Below are 19856 nucleotides of genomic sequence, written 5' to 3'. Positions count from 1 at the left end.
GTAGGTAGAGGTGTTAAGAAGGAAGTTAGGATATTAACACAATATGACAGTGAAAGGATACACCAACCCAACAGGTTGGGTAGCAAATCTAGAATGTAAACCAGTCCAAACTAGAACATATCAAAACAGAAGACCTCTCTAAGAATGAATACCTAACAAGTCCGAACATATTGAAAGGATGCTGTTACAAATGAAGGAGAGCTTGGGGAAAAATGAGCATCAGGTACAAAATACAAATAAAGAAAAAAAACCCTCCCCCAAAAAGTTATGTCGGAAAAAAAGAGTAACCACATGGCCTAGTTGTAGAAAACCATAAGGTAAGAAATATTGATCTAATCTAAATCATAAGTGATCTAATCTAAATCATAACCATGATTGAACCATAAGATGGTAAGAATATGTGTGTCCATGGGAATCACAGACTGGTGAAAGAGCTACAACCTCAGTTTCCACACCACCAAGTCATCAGATGATACCTAAAATTGAAAAACCAACACATAGCAAAATAAAGCAAATTATTTAATGATAAGGAGGTAAGTAATATGAGAATCAGCAGAGTTGAAAGTGGTTGTCTCTGGGGGGTGAAAAAGTGTTGTTGCTTTTTTAGAGCTATGTGATTTTTCTTACACTAAATGCACTAGGACAATGAAAGTGAAAAGTAAATTTAAAAAAAAAATACCTTCATGTAGCCTAGAAGGTAACAAAATTAAAATCATTAAGACTAACAACTATAGTGATTATTCCATATATGCTTCTGAGGAAGATCACTAACAATCTTAACCTGGTACTGCTCATATTGGTTAAAAAAAACAAGCTCGGAATAACCTCTTCCACTAGGGAGAAATTCTGTATAAAAATCAAGTAATATATTTACATATAGCAAATTAAATCTTACACCAATCTGAATCTCACCCACAGGTCAAGCACTTAGTATATAAATTGGTTTGGAAGGTTAAGTTTCCTGGGTATACAAGAATACCTGAGCATACCCTTTAGGGGCACCATTATGACTTACCTAAAAGTCATGTAATTGCTCCTGTTTCTTAAACAGGTGACACTAAACAGTTATCTTGTATGTTTAATGACTTAGGGATACATCACTGATATATGTCTTATGTTGTAAAATACATACAGTGTCCTGCTGTACTGAATATAAGGCTATTTGTCCTGACATTGAATATTGATGGAACTACTGTACTTTGAGTTAAAATTTTTTTAAGTTTCTCTTCCCCCTTACTGCAGTCAGGCTAGCACTGTCTCCAGGTACTTGCTAATAGCAATTCCCCCCGCTTCTAATTTGTAGCTTATTTGGCAAGGGCTTCAAAACCAGATCACTGAGTTTATTAGTGGTATATAATAACAACATGGGCCACATATTTATTAGCTGAGACTGAGAAAGAAGCTCACCCTTAAATAATCACAAGAGTTTTAGCATATAAGGTAAAGGAAAAGAGCAAAGAATGTTTACTGTATCATGAATAAATGAGTACTGACTGAAAAGCTGGATTTCAAATAGAAATGTATGATTATATTTCAGCTGATTCGAAAACACCTGACCATCAAATTCTATAAATAATATTGGAGGAGTTTCATCTTCTCCATTGAGAACAATTTCACTGTCTGCCTTGAGTCTTCAAAACTTCAAGTGACTGAGTCTCACTTGGTTTATTCTTGCTCAAAAACAAAACAAAACAAAACAAAAACAAAAAACCTAGCTAGTCCCAAAGAATACTGGTGAGATCAGGTGTGGTTAGCCACCTTCTGTCCCTCATAAAAGCAAAGAGCCTCTAATGACAAGAGATACTGAAACCGAGACATGATGGCAATACAGCTGACTTTCCTGCCCAGAAACAGCACTCCTAGTTCCACAAACATTTATTCATTTAATAAAAGTTTACTGAGCACCCACTATATGCAAAGCATTGTGTTAGGTGCTGCAATTTTTGAAATGACAAAACTGTTTGTACAAGTGGGATGTGAGCTAGTCCTTGACAGTGTTCCTGATTTGAGAAAGACAGAATGCCCCCACATGGCTCATTTAGGGAGCTAAAAGCATGGATGAGGTTTACTTTTCGTCCTTCTATCAGCCCAGCACAAATTTTTGCCTTTCTCAAATCAGTCATAAGTCAAAACAAATAAGGCACATTTAAAAAAAAAGGTCCCCCCTTTAATTGACCAAAGTAAAGCCATGACATTTCATTTGGTAACCTGCTCAGAATTATAAAAAATCATTCCATTTGGCCCAGCCCATACTGCCCAGGGCAAAACTTCCAGACAATACTAATCCCATCGTGCTCTGTTCTTATAAACTGCATATTTAAAAAACGTCTTCAGTGTCCTAAATGTGACGCTCAGTGCGAAGCATATTGGAGGTGGACATAACATTTATGTCCGTGACAAGCCTCGATTATCCAGGTCCTTTACCTGCAACATAAAGATGTCATTTTAATATTTACAATCAGGTCAAGTTGGAAGAGCTTTACTAAGTTGGGGTCTGCTGCCTGATTTGGCTTTGTGACTAAATGAGCACTGGTTTGAGACTAGCTACTTTCTGCTTAGCCTTTTGGAGTACCTCTGAGGAGGAGTATAAATGATCTACCTGCCAAAAAAATCAAGGGTTCTCAATCTTTTCTTATGTAAGAGATATAACACACTTCTGTGTGACTCTATGCCATAAATTCTTCAGTAGGAGAGAAGAAAATGTAGCGTACACGTGTGCACATATACATGCACACACGCAGACACACACACACACACACACACACACTTTCTTTTTTTTCCCCTCCAGGCCTGAAAATCACGACAACAAATCAAGTACAACCCCAACTGGAAAAATATCACTGTAACCGCAACGAAAATGACAGGAGACTAGGGTGTCTACTCTTGAAGAACAATCTGAAATAAAAATAGTAACATTCTGAGTTGTAAAAGCTACTTTTCTGACATTAGAAATGTCCCTATATTAGAAATATGTGGCCCATTTTTTAGCACTAGAACCAATCCACAAACATGAGAGTTGCTTTCTCAGTGTAGCATCTACTCACCTTATATATTCTGACTAGCCAATGTTCTGTGGTATATGCTTCCTCCAGGACATCAAGTTCAAAGTCTTTATTCCCAATCTCAGCATTCCGGACACGGTCAAAGCCTGGTGGACGCTCTAGAAGGGACAAAAAAAAGGAGAAACACTTCTTTCTACAGTGCTGATTTCCTAAGAGGAAATCAATCTGGTAAATCATCTACTAACTGGAATGTTACTTCTCAGCCTGAAGTTTGTTTAGAGAGTAGGGCCTACACAAAAAGACATCAGGTAGTTAGGACAAATCAAGTGTTACCCTGATTCAAGTCCTCTCCAAGCTGATGTTTGACAAAGTCCATGGAGGCTACCTCTTCTACAAGACAGGGGGCTGATTTCCCAGCCCCTCACTCCCGAGGATTGCTACCTAGAGGCCTCTGTGTTACACTAGTAACCCCTCCATGAATCACAGAAGAACCCATCAGAAATCAGACCTGCATCCATTTCAAGCATTGTCCCTAATGCAATACCAAGAAATTAAAATCAGAAGACTTAACCTAATCAGATTAGTCTCCAGGCATTTATTTAAAGAAATGAAAAGTCCTTTATATCACTGTATCCCCCTTTCATTCCTCTCTCCACTGCAATACCTTTTCCTGAGAGGCAATAAAATGTAATGGGTAAAATCACAGAATCCAGAGCCAGACTGCCTGAGTTTAACCTAACTCTGCCACTAGTTACGTGACTTTGGGCAGGTAAGTACCTGATTTGTACCTCAAATTCCTCATATATAAAATGGAAATAATAGTAGTATCTGTGTTTTGGGTTGTTGTAAGGATCAAACAAGTTAATAGATGTAAAGCACTCAGAGCAGTGCCTGGCAGATGAAAAACACTATAGGTATTAGCATCACTGTTCTTACTGTTATTACCGATGTTATTAGGAGTCACCTACTGGCTTCTGTGTAGACCTGTCCAAAGCGGTAGTAACACATCTTGTACATAAGGCAGTTGAGCAGCACCGGAGAACCCTCCCGGTCCACACGGAACTCCCCGGTTGGAGTATAATAATCGTGTTCCTTAATATGTCTGCCTGTGTCCGTGCTCCCTCCAATCCGGACCATCCACAGAAACTTGTTGATGTCTACAAAAAAGCAGAAAGGGAACAGCTGTGTCACAAAGGTTGCTAGAGCTAAATCACCTAATGAAAGCTATTATTTATTTCCTTTTTTTTAAGTATAGTTGACATACAATATTAGTTTAAAGTATACGACACAGTGATGTGACCTTTGAAAAAGTCACTATTTCTAAGAAAATCCCTCAAAATATTTTTCTAATGAGAAATGGTACTATTTAAGTCTAATTTTTTAAAATAGGAAATACAATGTGGGGGCAAAACTTTTCCCTCAAAATTTACAACTTTTCCTATAGACTTCTGAAAGCCTGTGCTATTGGTCCAGACTTAAGTCACAACAGAAATTATTTCCAGGTTATTAGTTGGTCTGAGCTGTCCAGTATAGTAGCTGTATATACATACTAGCCACATGTAGCTACTGAAACTTGAAAGGTGGCTAGTTCAGGGGCGCCTGGGTGGCTCAGTCAGTTAAGCATCTGCCTTCAGCTCAGGTCATGATCCTGGAGTCCTGGGATGGAGCCCCATGTGGGGCTCCCTGCTCAGTGGGGAGTCTGCTTCTCCCTCTCCTGCTGCCCACCCCCTGCTTGTGCTCTGTCTCCCTCCCTCCCTCTCTTTAAAAAAAAAAAAAAGGTGGCAGGCGCCTGGGTGGCACAGCTGGTTAAGTGACTGCCTTCAGCTCAGTTCATGATCCTGGAGTCCCGGGATCGAGTCCCGCATCGGGCTCCCTGCTCAGCAGGGAGTCTGCCTCTCCCTCTGACCGTCCCGCCTCTCATGTGCTCTCTCTCCGTCTCTCTCAAATAAATAAATAAATAAAATCTTAAAAAAAAAATTAAAAAAAATTTTAAAAAAAAGGTGGCTAATCCAAATTAAGATTTGCTGTTAAGTATAAAGTACACACTGGATTTCTAAGACTTAGTCCAAAACCAAAACAAAACGAAGTGAGTAAAATATTTTGGTTAAATAATGTTTGAATATATTCAGTTAAATTATTAAAATTCACTTCTTGTTTCTTTTTACTTATTTTGATGTGACTAATAGAAATTTAAAACAATATATGTGGCTCGCATTGTATTTCTATCAGACAGCACAGACCCAGAAAGCAACTTTATCAACTTTAGCAACTTCTTGACCTACAGTTGTAAAGTTACAAACCTCGAAAACATATCTATGAGAAGTCAACATTTCTATGTCAAACACACTACCAGGGTCCATATATACTGACGCCACCAGCAACTCAGGTTCTCTCTCTTAGAATGTCACTCTCTGTATCTCCTCCATGAGTGTTAGGGAAATGGATGGTTAGTATAAAAAGTATTATTGATCTGGGGGCGCCTGGGTGGCTCAGTTGTTAAGCGTCTGCCTTCAGCTCAGGTCATGATCCCAGGGTCCTGGGATCAAGCCCTGCATCACCAGGAAGCCTGCTTCTCCCTCTTCCACTCCCCCTGCTTGTGTTCCCTCTCTCGCTGTGTCTCTCTCTGTCAAATAAATAAAATCTTAAAAAAAAAATGTATTATGGATCTGTAGGAAAAAAGGTTCCTACTGCACTACAGCAAAGGGTTCCAGGGGATATCTCACTGCTTAAGAACACAGACTCTGGATCTAAACAGCCAGGGTTTGAATTCTAGCATTGCCAATGCTAGGTGGATGACCCTGAACAAGTTACTTAACCTCTCTTGAGCTTCAGATAGAAAAAGGAGAGTATGTACAACAGAGTTATGAGTAAGAGCATGTATAGCACTTCGTATACCATTTGTCACATAGTAAGCATTCCATATATAATACTGCTTTCCTTGTGTAGTGTAGTGTCTGGAGTACTGAGATTGTAGCTTCCTGAACGTTATGTCTGAAGCAAAAACCTGATAAGCTGTAAGAATGAAAGAGTGCACAGCAAAAGAAACAATCAGCAACATGAAAAGGCCACCTATGGAATGAGAGAAAATATCTGCAAACCATGTATTAACATAGGGGATTAATAGCCAACATATATAAGGAACTCATAGAACTCAATAACAAAACCCCCAAATAATCTGATTAAAAATGGGAAAAGGACCTTAATAGACATTTTTCCAAAGATATTCAGATGGCCAACACGTACATGGAAAAGTGCTCAACATCACTAATCATGACAGAAATACAAATCAAAACCACAGTGAGATATCACCTCATACCTGTTAGAAAAGACAAGAGATAACAAATGCTGCCAAGGATGTGGAAAAACAGGAAAGCTTATACACTGTTGGTGGGCATGTAAGTTGATACAGCTACTATAGAAAACAGTATGCAGGTTCCTCAAAAAATTAAAAACTACTATATATATTTATTTCACATATATAACATGGAATACCATCCAGCCATAGAAAAAAAATAAAATAAAAAGGAAATCCAGCCATTTGCAACAACATGGATGGGCCTTGAGAGCGTTAGGCTAAGTGAAATAAGTCGAACAGTGAAAGACAAATACTGTAGGATCTCACTTATAAGTGGAATCTTAAAAAAAAAAACCCAAACTTAGAAGCCAGATTTTGTGGTTGCCAGAGGCTGGGGGTGCGGGATTGGGGGTAACTGGGTGAAGGTGGTCAAAGGTGATAAACTTCTAGTTATAAGATTACTAAGTTCTGGGCACATAATATACAACATGATGATTACAGTTAACAATACTGTATTATATATTTGAAGTTGCTAAAAGAGATTTTAAAAATTCTCATCACAAGAAAAAAAAATTAACTATGTGAGGTGACGAATATTGACTAAACTTATCATTACGTTGTAAACTTTAAGCTTACATAATGTCAAATGTCAGTTATATCTCAAAACTGGGGAGAGAGATAACACAGAAATGAATGGGTATGGCTGCAGTCTAATGGACCCCTGGTCTACTGGATCATCAAAGATATCCCCCCTGCTCATCATGCTCTCTCTATCTCTCTCTCAAATAAATAAATAAATAAAATCTTTAGAAAAACAAAATAAAATCCCTTACTTCTTTTCTTTCCTATTAAAAATTTCAAATAAAAAAAAGAAGGGGAAGTAAAAAGTAACAGCAACTGCATGAAGGACAGGCCACCACTCAAAGATTCTGTTGCCTACACAAAAGGGGAAAGTTAAAGGGCAGTGTTGTATCAAACTCGGACAAGAGAGTCTGAACTATCATCAGATCTAAATATTTTATTTTAGATCTGTATAAGCATTTAATAGAAAATGAGTAACATGAAATAAACATGACTTGCAAAAGGGCAAAATCTTGTCCATGACGCAACATCTCAAGGAAGTTTAAATTAAGAACATTTAAGAAACATGAGATATGACCATGAAATAATGAAACTTTAAAAAAGAAAGCAGTACATGGGGCACCTGGGTGGCTTAGCTGAGCCTGCTTCTTCCTCCCCCTCTGCAACTCCCCTTGTTGTACTCTCTCTCAAATGAATAGATAAAATCTTCTTAAAAAATTAAATAAATAAATAAATGCAATACAATTTTTATACCCAAATGCATGTTAATCCCTTTAGAAAATGTTGTTTTTGGAACTGGTACCACTTAGCATAAAAATGCTCACAAGAGGGGTGCCTGGGTGGCTCAGTCAGTGAAGCATCTAACTTGGCTGGCATGATCTCAGGGTCCTGGGATTGAGCCCCTTGTTGGGGCTCCCCGCTAAGTGGGGAGTCTGCTTGTTCTTCTCCCTCTGCCCCTCTCCCTGCTTGTGCTCTGTCTCCCTCTCAAATAAAATCTTTTTTTTTAAATTTTATTTATTTATTTGATAGAGAGAGAGAGACACTGAGAGAGGGAACACAAGCAGGGAGAGTGGGAGAGGGAGAAGCAGGCTTCCCATGGAGCAGGGAGCCCGATGGGGGGCTGGATTCCAGGAACCTGGGATCATGATCTGAGCTGAAGGCAGACGCTTAACAACTGAGCCGCCCAGGCACCCAATAAATAAAATCTTTTTTAAAAAATGCTCACAACATTTTAGAATCATCTTCAGGGCAAAAATTTTGTGTGCATTTTTATTTCTTTTTAAAGATTTTATTTATTTATTTGAGAGAGAGAGACACAGCAAGAGAGGGAACACAAGCAGAGGGAGTAGGTTAAGGGAGAAGCAGGCTCCCAACCAAGCAGGGAGCCCGATGCGGGGCTTTATCCCAGGACCCTGGGATCATGACCTGAGCCGAAGGTAGACGCTTAACGAATGAGCCACCCAGGCGCCCAGTGTGTGCTTTTTAAAAACCACTTTATTGAAGTATGATTGATATACCAAAAGCTGTACATATTTAACATATACAACTTGATGAGATGTGGTGGTTATTTTATTTTATTTTTTAAAGATTTTATTTATTGGGGTGTCTGGGTGGCTGTAGTAAAGCGTCTGCCTTCAGCTCAGGTCGGGATCCTAGGGTCCCGGGATTGAGCCCCACATCAGGCTGCCTGCTCAGCGGGAAGCCTGCTTCTCCCTCTCCCACTCCCCCTGCTAGTGTTCCCTCTCTTGCTGTGTCTCTGTCAAATAAATAAATAAATAAAATCTAAAAAAAATCCTAAAAAAAAAAAAGATTTTATTTATTTGACAGAGAGAGAGAGAGTGCAAGCAGGGAGAGTGGGAGACGGAGAAGCAGTCTCCCCGCTGAGCAGGCAGCCCGATGTGGGGCTCAATTTCAGGACCCTGGGTTCAGGACCTGAGCCAAAGGCAGACACTTAACCGATTGAGCCACCCAGGTGCCCCATGATGTGGTGGTTTTTTTTTCTAATAGACTCAGGAGAGGCAAGAATAATGACTGAAAATGAGTTAGGGCAGGGGGGAAGAGAGGATTAGCCATCAAGGCAATACCAGTAGCTGTTCTGGGGCACATTTGTCCATGTGTCTGTGTGTGTTTGTAAAAGACTGAAAGGGGGAGAGAGAGAGGGAGGCAGGAAGGGAGAAAAAGGGAGGGAGGAAGGGAGGGAGAAGCTACTTTTAAAATGTTAAAAAGTATTCACAAAAGGCACCACCTGGAATGTTACCATGTTTAAATAACAATAATAGCAACAACCTCTGGACTTTGGGTTCACTCCTTTTCATCATACAATACTTCTTGAGTTTTTCAGAATTCCAACTAATGAAGCCTAATCATTTGAACTTGAGAAATAAATTCAATATGAGAAAATTAAACAATACTTCTTTCATGATTTTCACATGCATGTTTTCATAAATTTAGATAACGAGTGTTCTTTTTTCAGTGGTTATCTTATTTTTTTTTTAAGTCTAGCTTCCATATATAGATCAGAGAAATTGTCCAATCACTACTCTTGCAACAATTCAAAAACATAGCACAATGTCCAAAGAAAGCTTTTCTCTCTTAAGGTGTTCTGTCTGAGTCTTTCTTTACATAAACTTAACCTATGCTATCATTCTCACAATTAGGCATCAATTTGACCTAACTAAATCTCTGACTGTCACATTTTTATAGTCTTACATAACCAAGTGATTATGAGGGAACAGTGTCTCCATCTTCATTAGAACATCTGTATTACCACCACATACAGACACAAATGAAAAAGATTTGTAATACCAAGTGTTAGGCAAGAATACAGAACAACCAACAATACTGTTGGCAGGAATGTAAATTGGTACTACCACTTTAGAAATCTCTTTGCCAGTACCTATTAAAGCTGAACACATACATTCCTTCTAAACTAGCAATTCCATTATTAACATTATATATATGTTCACCAGAAGACAAGCACGATAATGTTCATAAGAGCATCATTTGTGACAGCCCCAAGCTGAACCCATCAACACTAAAACGCATACATTGGGGCACCTGGGTGGCTCAGCTGGTTAAGCATCTGCCTTCAGCTCAGGTCATAATCCCAGGGTCCTGGGATTGAACCCAATATTGGGCTCCCTGCTCAGCCAGGAGTCTGCTTCTCTCTCTGCTTCTCCCCCACCCCAGCTTGTGCTCTCTCTCTCTCTCGCTCAAATAAATAAATAAAATCTTCAAAAAAAATAAAAAATAGGGGCACCTGGGTGGCTCAGTCCTTAAGCATCTGCCTTCGGCTCAGGTCATGATCCCAGGGTTCTGGGATCAAGCCCCACATCGGACTCCCTGCTCAGCGGGAAGCCTGCTTCTCCCTCTCCCACTCCCCCTGCTTGTGTTCCCTCTTTCACGGTGTCTCTCTGTCAAATAAATAAATAAAATCTTTAAAATAAAAAATAAAATGCATATATTATGCTATATTCACACAATGGAATACTACACAGGAATGAGAATTAAGAAAATTTTTTTTAAGATCTTATTTATTGGGGCACCTGGGTGGCTTAGTCGTTAAGTGTCTGCCTTAGGCTCAGGTCATGATCCCAGTGTCCTGGGATCGAGCCCCGCGTCAGGCTCCCTGCTCCGTGGGAAGCCTGCTTCTCCCTCTCCCACTCCCCCTGCTTGTGTTCCCTCTCTCGCTGTGTCTCTCTGTCAAATAAATAAATAAAATCTTTAAAAAAAATCTTATTTATTTATTAGAGAGACAGAGCAGGATGAAGGGCAGAGGGAGAAGCAGACTCCCTGCCAAGCAGAGAATGCAATGTGGGACTCAATCTCGGGACTCCAGGATCATGACCTGAGCAGAAGGCTGACGCCTAACCAACTGAGCCACTCAGGTGCCCTGAGAATTAAGAAATTATTATGACCTGCAACATGAATGAATCTTACAAACACAATACTGACCAAACAAGCCAGAAACAAAGGGTACATACAATACTACTGCATTTATAAAATTCAAAAACAGGCAAAACTACCCAGGTAGGTATGTATTAATGTCAAAACTTACCAAATTACAGATTTTAAATATACACAGTGTACAATATGTTAAAATGCTTCAATAAATCTGTTTAAAAAACAAATGGCATTAGAAGCCAAGACAGTGGTCACCCTTAGAAGATTGGGGGGGGCAGATGCAGGGTGTATGAAGAAGAATTCTAGGACACTGGTAATGTTCTGTTTCTTGATCTGGGCGCTAGTTACATGGATACGCTCCCCTTGTGGAAACTGATCATGCTATATGCTTACAAAATGCATTTTTAAAAATGTTCAATGCAAAGTTCACTTAAAAAATGTGTACAATTTTTAAAAATGTTCAATGCAAAGTTCACTTTAAAAATGTGTACAATTGAGGGGCACCTGGGTGGCTCAGTCGTTAAGTGTCTGCCTTCGGCCCAGGTTGGGATCGGGCTCCCTGCTCTGCGGGAAGCCTGCTTCTCCCTCTCCCACTCCCCGTTTGTGTTCCCTCTCTAGCTATATCTCTCTCTGTCAAATAAATAAATAAAATCTTTTAAAAAAAATATTGGGGCACCTGGGTGGGTCAGATGGTTGGGCATCTGCCTTCAGCTTAGGTCATGATTCCAGGGTCCTGGGATCAAGCCCCACATCAGGCTCCTGGTTCGGCGGGGAGCCTGCTCCTCCCTCTACCTCTGCCTCTCCCTGTGCTCATGCTCTCTATCTCTGTGTCTCAAATGAATAAATAAAATCTTTTAAAAAAATTTTTTAAAATATTTGTACAATTGAAACCTCTTCATCTTAGCACTTTCTTTTAATGTTAAGTTACTTTGTCAGGTGTCTCACATGCTACTTTCCTTAATTTCACAGAAAAAAACTACAATGTAATCCAAATAATGACATTCATTTTTATGCCAGCATTAAACATACTTCTTCTGTGCACCGTTGTAGGCAATAAAAGGTTGACTGACTGAAAGTGGTTATTTAAGAGTGGTTACTGCTAAGATTTTGAGAAATTATCTCTTTCTACTACATATAATGTATACATTCATATATATAAAAATACATATACATATATACATACACAAATACTTTTCTGTAGTATTTGGCTAATTGTGACTACGAGAAAAACCTATAAATGATTATACACAAACAGTGCTGGTACAATCGTGAAAGTTTAAGTCTGTGGACACACGCCCTTGCCATCATCATTCTTCCTCTGCTTGTACAAGACACACATGGAAACCAGTCTTCTAACTTTATACTTGGCACTTTATATGTACTATATATAGAGACATATAATCTAAAATTTAAACATCTCTAAGAAGCAGTCATATATTCAAAGAAAATTAAGAAAAAAATATGAGGTAGTTATTAATTGCAGGAAAACAAGTTATTTTAGGTAAGAATGTAACCATGGTATACTGGCTGACTCAGCAATGAATGTTTACATAGTCACGATTTTGAAAATACTTTATCTGGATTTAACCAAAAATTAAAAATTGACCCCACTAAGAAGAATCAAGAGGAAAAGGAGGAAGTGGGGAGTGATAAAAAGGACAAAATTTCTTCTCTACAATTATAAGTTGATATGGCATATCTAAAATGATCAATGAGGGACGCCTGGGTGGCTCAGTTGGTTAAGCGTCTGCCTTCAGCTCAGGTCATGATCCCAGGGTCCTGGGATCGAGTCCCGCATCAGGCTCCTTGCTCAGTGGGGAGCCTGCTTCTCCCTCTGCCTGCAGCTCCCCCTGCTGTACCCTTGCTCACTCTCTCTCGCTCACTCTCTCTTGCCCACACTCTAACAAATAAATAAAATCTTTAATAAATAAATAAATAAATAAATAAATAAAATGATCAATGAATAGGGAATATACATATTTTTAGAAATAAGAACATAAGTACTAAAAAGGAACAACTGAAGAAATAATTGCCTCTGGAAACTGGTATCATAGGGAATTTAGTCTTGGGGACTGGGTAGTATCTACCACTTTTTATTATAAACCTTCAAAAGTGTTTCACATTTTCAAGTAAAAATAAGGTATTGCTTCAGTTTTTTAAAAATTTTTTTAAGGTAGGGGCGCCTGGGTGGCTCAGTTGTTAAGCGTCTGCCTTTGACTCAGGTCATCATCTCTTTCTACTACATATAATGTATACGTTCATATATATAAAAATAAATAAATAAAATTAAAAAAAAAGTTTTTTTAAGGCAGAGAATCACATTTTGACAAGTCTTCTAAAAACATGGTTTTGCGGGTGCCTGGGTGGCTCAGTCGTTACGCATCTGCCTTCGGCTCAGGTCATGATCCCAGAGTCCTGGGATCAAGTCCCACATTGGGCTCCCTGCTCCGCAGGAAGCCTGCTTCTCCCTCTCCCACTCCCCCTGCTTGTGTTCCTGCTCTCACTGTGTCTCTCTCTGTCAAATAAATAAATAAAATCTTTAAAAAAAAAAAACATGGTTTTGCTATTAATCGTAGGGAACGTGGTAACATATGCCACACACACACACACACAAATATGAAACATTTTAAATTGGCATATGAATCTATGGCTTAAACCCACTAGAAATGCTAATTCTTAAGTTCATTTTCAGATGCCTTATGTTCTTTTTTTCACACTGTATTTTACTTTGCTATTACTTTTTGTTTGTTCGATTATATACTGTGAAATGAACACCACAGTAGGTTCAGCTAAGCTTTATGTTCTTTGCTTACTGGTGTGGAACTACTCCTAGGTCTTTAGACAATTACAGCATGCCATACCTATATGAGAATTATTTACTTTTACCTCTTACTTGTTGCCAAAAAAAATCCAAACATATAAACCCTAAAGTTGCAAATACTTAGGAACTTTCCCAACCAAGAAAGTATGTTGATATTATTGAAAAAAAAAAAGACCAGAAAAATAGGAGATTCGTGTAGTTTTCTTAGAATCTATGACCTATAGTTAGAATCAAGTACATACCATCAGAGGAATACCCAGTAAGGCCTCCAAAAATGACCAGCACATAGCTAACATCAAGCTCCCTCATGATCTCATAGGCTTTTTCTTCTGTGGACGCCATTGCCTAGAAAAATAAACGCACATTTCTCAGAGCAAAATTCTAAGTCATATGATCCCTCAGAGAGAAATATTCCCCACTAGATCCTGTGTGCCAAACACTCAAATGATCCCTTCACTTTACCTGCCCTACTCGAGAAATATGGGTATTATTCCATGTGTTATTGTCCACTAAAATTGTCCGATTCGCCATAGCCGTAATCTGGTAGCCATAATCCCACCATGACATGACCTTCGCATCCTGAAAGAAGAACAGGAAATGAAAATAAGCTCACTGCCTCCAAAATTCAAGTACAAGAGAAGAACTGGAAAGGCATCTGATAGTGAGGCACTGCCTAACCAGAAAATAAATCTTGGCACTTGGTCCTACATTTATAATATAATCATGGAATCTCAGTGCAAATTATACAATTCAACATTCCCAATACTTTCATCTCAGATCACCTTATATAAACAAGCATAAAGCGATGGTAGGTATAGGGCCTGGGTAATATTTCCAAATAAATAATTTGGTGTCATCAGATAATTATATTAAATAAATGATCTTTAGCAATACACAAAAAGCAGTTAATATCAAGATGGGGGGGAATATAAACCACAGAATATAATGGACAAGAACTAAGAAATTCTTACAGCTTTCATCAAGTGTCTAACTCAGAAGGGCTATTGCTACTGCAAGAAAATCACTTCAAATTCTTAAAAGTTATAAACCAAAATGTTAAAAGTGCTTATCATCAGGTGATCACTTTATGGAAAATTTGTTTTTGTTTTTTTTTTTAAGATTTTATTTACTTATCTGAGAGAGAGAGAGAGAGAATGAAAGAGAGAACATGAGAGGGGGGAGGGTCAGAGGCAGAAGCAGACTCCCTGCTGAGCAGGGAGCCCGATGTGGGACTCGATCTTCCCAGGATCATGACCTGAGCCGAAGGCAGTCGCTTAACCAACTGAGCCACCCAGGCGCCCCCGTATCTTTTTTCTTGTTTCTATTTTCTGATTTCTTTTATAATTGGGGTGGTCTATCTCATGATAAAATCACCACGCTGTCAGAGTGTAGATGATTACCAGTAAGGATACAGAAGAAATCCTGAATTGAATGGAGGCTGACCTATAGGGCTCATTCAACACCAGGGTTCTATAGTTCCAATTTCTCTAGGCTTTTCACCCATTGAATCACTATCACAGCAAACGTCTCCCACTTCCCCATACCCCTCAATCCCATCGCTCCCAAATTTTTACCTCTGGAGTATTGTGACGAAGCCAATAGTATGCTTCTCGAAAGTCATCAAAAATGATCCTACTGCCATCCCCACCACGGGCAGACAGCACAATGGAGGGAGAAGAGTAGGCCTCGCTGGTCACCCAGGTTGAATGAAAGGTATAGGTGATGAGAAAGAAAGCCATGACCAGTATCATCCCACTTGCCACCTAAACAAGGAAGAATATAAAGCAAATTAAATTTCACAACTCAGAACAGCTTCTTACACACAATATAGATGAAATGAATCAAAACAAGTCAGGGACTATATGAGTTCACTCTGACCACTATGACAACATTCTATTCCCTCACTCAAAAAATAGATACACACACACACAAACACACACATACACACAGAGTTTCCCAAGCCTGTTCTTAGCGTTGCTTAATTCTCACTTCATTCTTAATAGGGTAAGTGGAATCCTGTTGCTTCTTGCTCTTTTTGTCTGGACGACTTATGTCCAAATTCTTCATGTAAGTGGACAGCACCTGGGAGACTCCAATGCCAGAAAGAATGCACATAACAGGTGCCAACACTAGCATTAAACGGACCTACAAGAGACAGGAAGCAAACAAAAATAGTCCAATCAGCGTTTTACAAATTACAACCTATTAGTACATCATGACATCAGTTCAGTGGTTTTCAACAAACATGATTTCTCAATAAAAAAATATGAGAAAATACTTGATATATCTACAGTAGAAGTATACATTCTTTAAACTATTTTCAGTTATATATGTATATGTGTCCCCAAATAATGATATGTTGAAGAATGTATTTAACTATGGGAGGCGCCTGGGTGGCTCAGTCGTTGGGCGTCTGCCTAAGGCTCAGGTCATGATCTCAGAGTGCTGGGATCGAGCCCCGTGTCAGGCTCCCTCCTGCTTCTCCCTCTCCCACTCCTCCTGCTTGTGTTCCCTCTCTCGCTGTGTCTCTGTCAAATACATAAATAAAATCTTTAAAAAAAAATGTATTTAACTATGGTTTAAGAAACACTGTTTTACTACAAAATATAAAATCTCTCCACTTTCAACAATCTAACACTTGGCAATCCTCCCAGGGCTTTAAGGAAAAAATGTCAACTCCTTTCTTAAGACATGCAGAAAGAGAGGGGAAGAAACCTGCCCACAGACGCTTTTTCCAACGGAGTATACGTGCCCCTTCCTGATACAAGGTTATGAATCCAAGAAGGCTGGGCCACACAAGCAGAACGTATGAGCCCATTACACATCCTTGAGAAGGAGCAGCAACAGTGAGCAGCTTTACAACTCAGCCCCTCAAATGCTCCGAGGAAAGCATCTGCACAATCATCAGTACATTCTGAATCCTGCCATGGCCCTCAGAGTCAGGGGCAGTACTGATACTATGACTGACGGCATTCCTCACCATGACAGCCGAAAAGTACATGCTGGTCACACCATACATGATGATGAAAATCCGGGCATCAGACAGGTTGCTAAAGCAGTAATAGAGACCAACTACAAAAGTAAAAATAAAAAGAAGCAACTAAAATAAATAATCATATATACGTGCAAAGATGTTTACTACAGAACTCTTAAAAATAGCAAAAAGTCAGAAACCACCTAACATCCAACATAAAAGAGGTAGTTTTTATAGTATATTTATATAATAGAGTACAATACATCAATTAAAATATTGCTACAGGATAATATGGACCATTTGCCTTCTTTACATATCTCTGTACTTACAAAAAACATATTTAAATATCATAACTCTAAAATAATACTAAATAACATAAATTATGATCCTTCATAAAATGAAAAAAATTGGGGAAAAACTATATCATTTCATTTTTATTCAGTAAGTAACTGGCTGAGGGGGGGCCTGGCTGGCTCAGTCAGAAGAGCATGTGACACTTGATCTCGGGGTTATGAGTCTGAGCCCCATCCTGGGTGGGTGTAAAGATTACTAAAAAAAAATTTTTTAATTAAAAAAAAAAAACTAAGGGGCGCCTGGGTGGCTCCGTTGGTTAAGCGTCTGCCTTCAGCTCAGGTCATGATCCCAGGGTCCCGGGATCGAGCTCTGCACAGGGCTCCTTGCTCAGCGGGGAGTCTGCTACTCTCTTTACCCCTCACCTCGCTTGTGCTCGCTCTCTCACTCTCTCTAGTAAAATCTTAAAAAAAAAAAACCTAAAATAAATAAATGAATAACTAACTAGATGAACATGCATCAAAATGATAACAGTACCAACAGATGCGTGGTGAGAACTCCTGAAATTTTTACTTTTTTTTTTAACTTGTCTGTATTTTTTACAATAGGCTTTATTTCATAAGAAAAAAAAATAGAAGTTATATTATTAAAAAAAAGGAAGCACCCCACCTCTAGTAAATCCAAAAACATATCTGGATTGGCTAGAAGATAAGTAGCTGTGTCTTTACAATCAGCCATGCCTATTCTCAAACTTCAGTACTGCCAAGAAATAAACAGGGAGGAGTCACAGATGGGGGATGGGAGAGAGGTACTCTGAAAGTACTCAGAAACAAAAACCAAAACGTGAATTCAAATTCAAGTTGAATTTTAACTTATAACACAAATGAACAGAAAACTATGAGGCTCTGAACTTGCCAGCATCTCTAACTGTTCAACTTCTGACTCCTACTCTGCCTCAAATATTAGAAAAATGCTTAGCCATCCTTTGTACAGCACAGGGTAAACAGGCAAAAAAAGAACAACAACGGGGCGGCTGGGTGGCTCAGTGGGTTAAGCGTCTGCCTTCAGTTCAGGTCATGATCCCAGGGTCCTGGGATCGAGCCCTGCATCGGGCTCCCTGCTCGGCGGAGAGCCTGCTTCTCCCGCTCCCTCTGTCTGCCGCTCTGCCTACTTGTGCTCTCTCTCTCTGTTAAATAAATAAATAAATAAAAATCTTAAAAAAAAAAAAACAACAAAACACAAGGACGAGGGTAATTTACTTATTTTGAATCAAATGGTGGTTCTTACAAAAGGCCACCTAAGAACACAAAGCAGACAGACCTGGAAACATGAAGACCAGAAGCTGTAGATCAAAATAGTATGAGGACCAGGTCGTGGGCTGGTGCTCAGACACAGAAGCGATGATGGGGATGTTGTTCTTAGCATAAGAAGGATCCAGCAGTGAGTAGAAACGCCCCGTCCAGGGAGATATTTTTCCTGGCAGCAAAGGAGCAACAAACATTTCACAATCACTCCTGAAACAAAACAACCTCTGACCCTAACTAATCTCAATTTTCCATTTTAATAAGAGTCTGAGACAGAGAAGGATTAGGTTTTTGTTAAAATGCCATCAATAGGGGCGCCTGGGTGGCTCAGTCATTAAGCGTCTGCCTTCAGCTCAGGTCATGATCCCAGGGTCCTGGGATCGAGCCCCACATCAGGCTCCTTCCTCGGCAGGAAGCCTGCTTCTCCCTCTCCCTCTGCCTGCCGCTCCACCTGCCTGTGCTCTCCATCTCTGTCAAATAAGTAAATAATCTTTAAAAAATAAATAAATAAAATAAAATGCCATCAATACTTTGAGAATTTCACCCCATCCTTTCTTTCAAACTAGAGAGTACTTTTGTCAGCACAGCTAACAGAATAAAGTCAGGCTGTACATTATAAACTCAGAGATGGGAGGCAAAAGTGCTTCCTTCAAAGGGTTTTAGGTCAAATTTGGCCAAACCATGGCCAACTCTATAAACTAAGTCAGCTACATCCGCCAGTGCTGCTCCAAAGTAGACAATACACAGAGACGTGGGCAGAATCAAATCAGCCTCTGAGAAGTGAGGAAAACATGGCATGCTAAACAGCCATGGGTTAGTGCATATGGGATTAGACAAGGCCATATTTGTAGGGTACGGCCAGCAGTATCAATTCCTTCCACCCTACCAATAGGAAAGAAAAAAAAAAAAAGAGGAGAAAAATTAGCAAAGTGAGATACAGTCCTTTCACCAAGTGTGATGTTTCTGACATTAAGAGCTACTCTAATGAGACATTCTTAACTACGCAGAATCCAAACACTGAGCTGACAAGTGGACTGAATGTGATGAAGGAGGACTTCACACTCTTAGGAGGAAAAGAATGAATCTTTCTGTGGTCAAGAAATAACCCGTATTTTTGAAGTTTTATTATATGTTCTATACCCATTTACAAAAGCTGTGAGCCTTCCCTACCTGTCAGCATGAGGAGAGCTCCCACGGTGAGAAGAACAAAGCCGACCAGGGAGATGACACTTCGGAAAAGAACTTCAAACTGCTGTGGATTCAACTTGCTGCGCAGATAATCCACAAAGGCATGGATCTGGCAGAGCCCAAAGACCCCAAAGGCCGCCATGTGCTCTGATGAAAGGACAGGCTGTAGGTAAAAGCATATATGTGACAATGCTGCAAAACAATGGATCTAGCCTAGACCTGAATTATCCCGACCTAGTTTGGACCAAAAAAGGGTCAAATGAGTTCTGACGCCTCAAAGGAATTAGGGCCAATGGAGGGGAAGGTCTAATTCGCCTGCTGCATTTTCCAAAGAGTATTTGGAATCCTCCAAAGCATCTCATACTCTATCATTATCATACCTCTGGCCTTTACTCAGACTATTTGTTTAGCCTAGACAGCAATTTTCTCATTTTCCCAAAATTTACATTCACAGAATTTCTCATCACCCAAGGCCCAATGCAAATACCATTTCCTC

General features: G+C 39.5%; 1 protein-coding gene across 1 annotated transcript in view; it reads right to left on the bottom strand.

Moving 5' to 3' along the window:
* Positions 1 to 506: 506 nt before the first annotated feature.
* The window catches only part of STT3A (STT3 oligosaccharyltransferase complex catalytic subunit A), a 31419-nt gene continuing 12069 nt past the window's right edge, over positions 507 to 19856 (bottom strand). Inside the window, exons 9-18 of the mRNA XM_025893582.2 lie at positions 19343 to 19523; positions 18189 to 18344; positions 16584 to 16675; positions 15593 to 15748; positions 15178 to 15366; positions 14066 to 14182; positions 13846 to 13948; positions 3971 to 4159; positions 3045 to 3160; positions 507 to 2424 (exon numbers count right to left, since the gene is read on the bottom strand). Coding sequence (XP_025749367.1) covers positions 2386 to 2424; positions 3045 to 3160; positions 3971 to 4159; positions 13846 to 13948; positions 14066 to 14182; positions 15178 to 15366; positions 15593 to 15748; positions 16584 to 16675; positions 18189 to 18344; positions 19343 to 19523 — 1338 coding nt within the window. The 3' untranslated portion in view covers positions 507 to 2385. The remainder of the gene's footprint in view (positions 2425 to 3044; positions 3161 to 3970; positions 4160 to 13845; positions 13949 to 14065; positions 14183 to 15177; positions 15367 to 15592; positions 15749 to 16583; positions 16676 to 18188; positions 18345 to 19342; positions 19524 to 19856) is intronic.

This window comes from Callorhinus ursinus, unplaced genomic scaffold (genome assembly GCF_003265705.2).
Source record: "Callorhinus ursinus isolate GAN/ISIS: 27379988/994484 unplaced genomic scaffold, GSC_fseal_2.0 scaffold19, whole genome shotgun sequence".
NCBI lineage: Eukaryota > Metazoa > Chordata > Mammalia > Carnivora > Otariidae > Callorhinus > Callorhinus ursinus.
The sequence above is the reverse complement of the archived record's forward strand: the minus strand, read 5'-3'. Positions and strand labels throughout refer to the sequence as shown.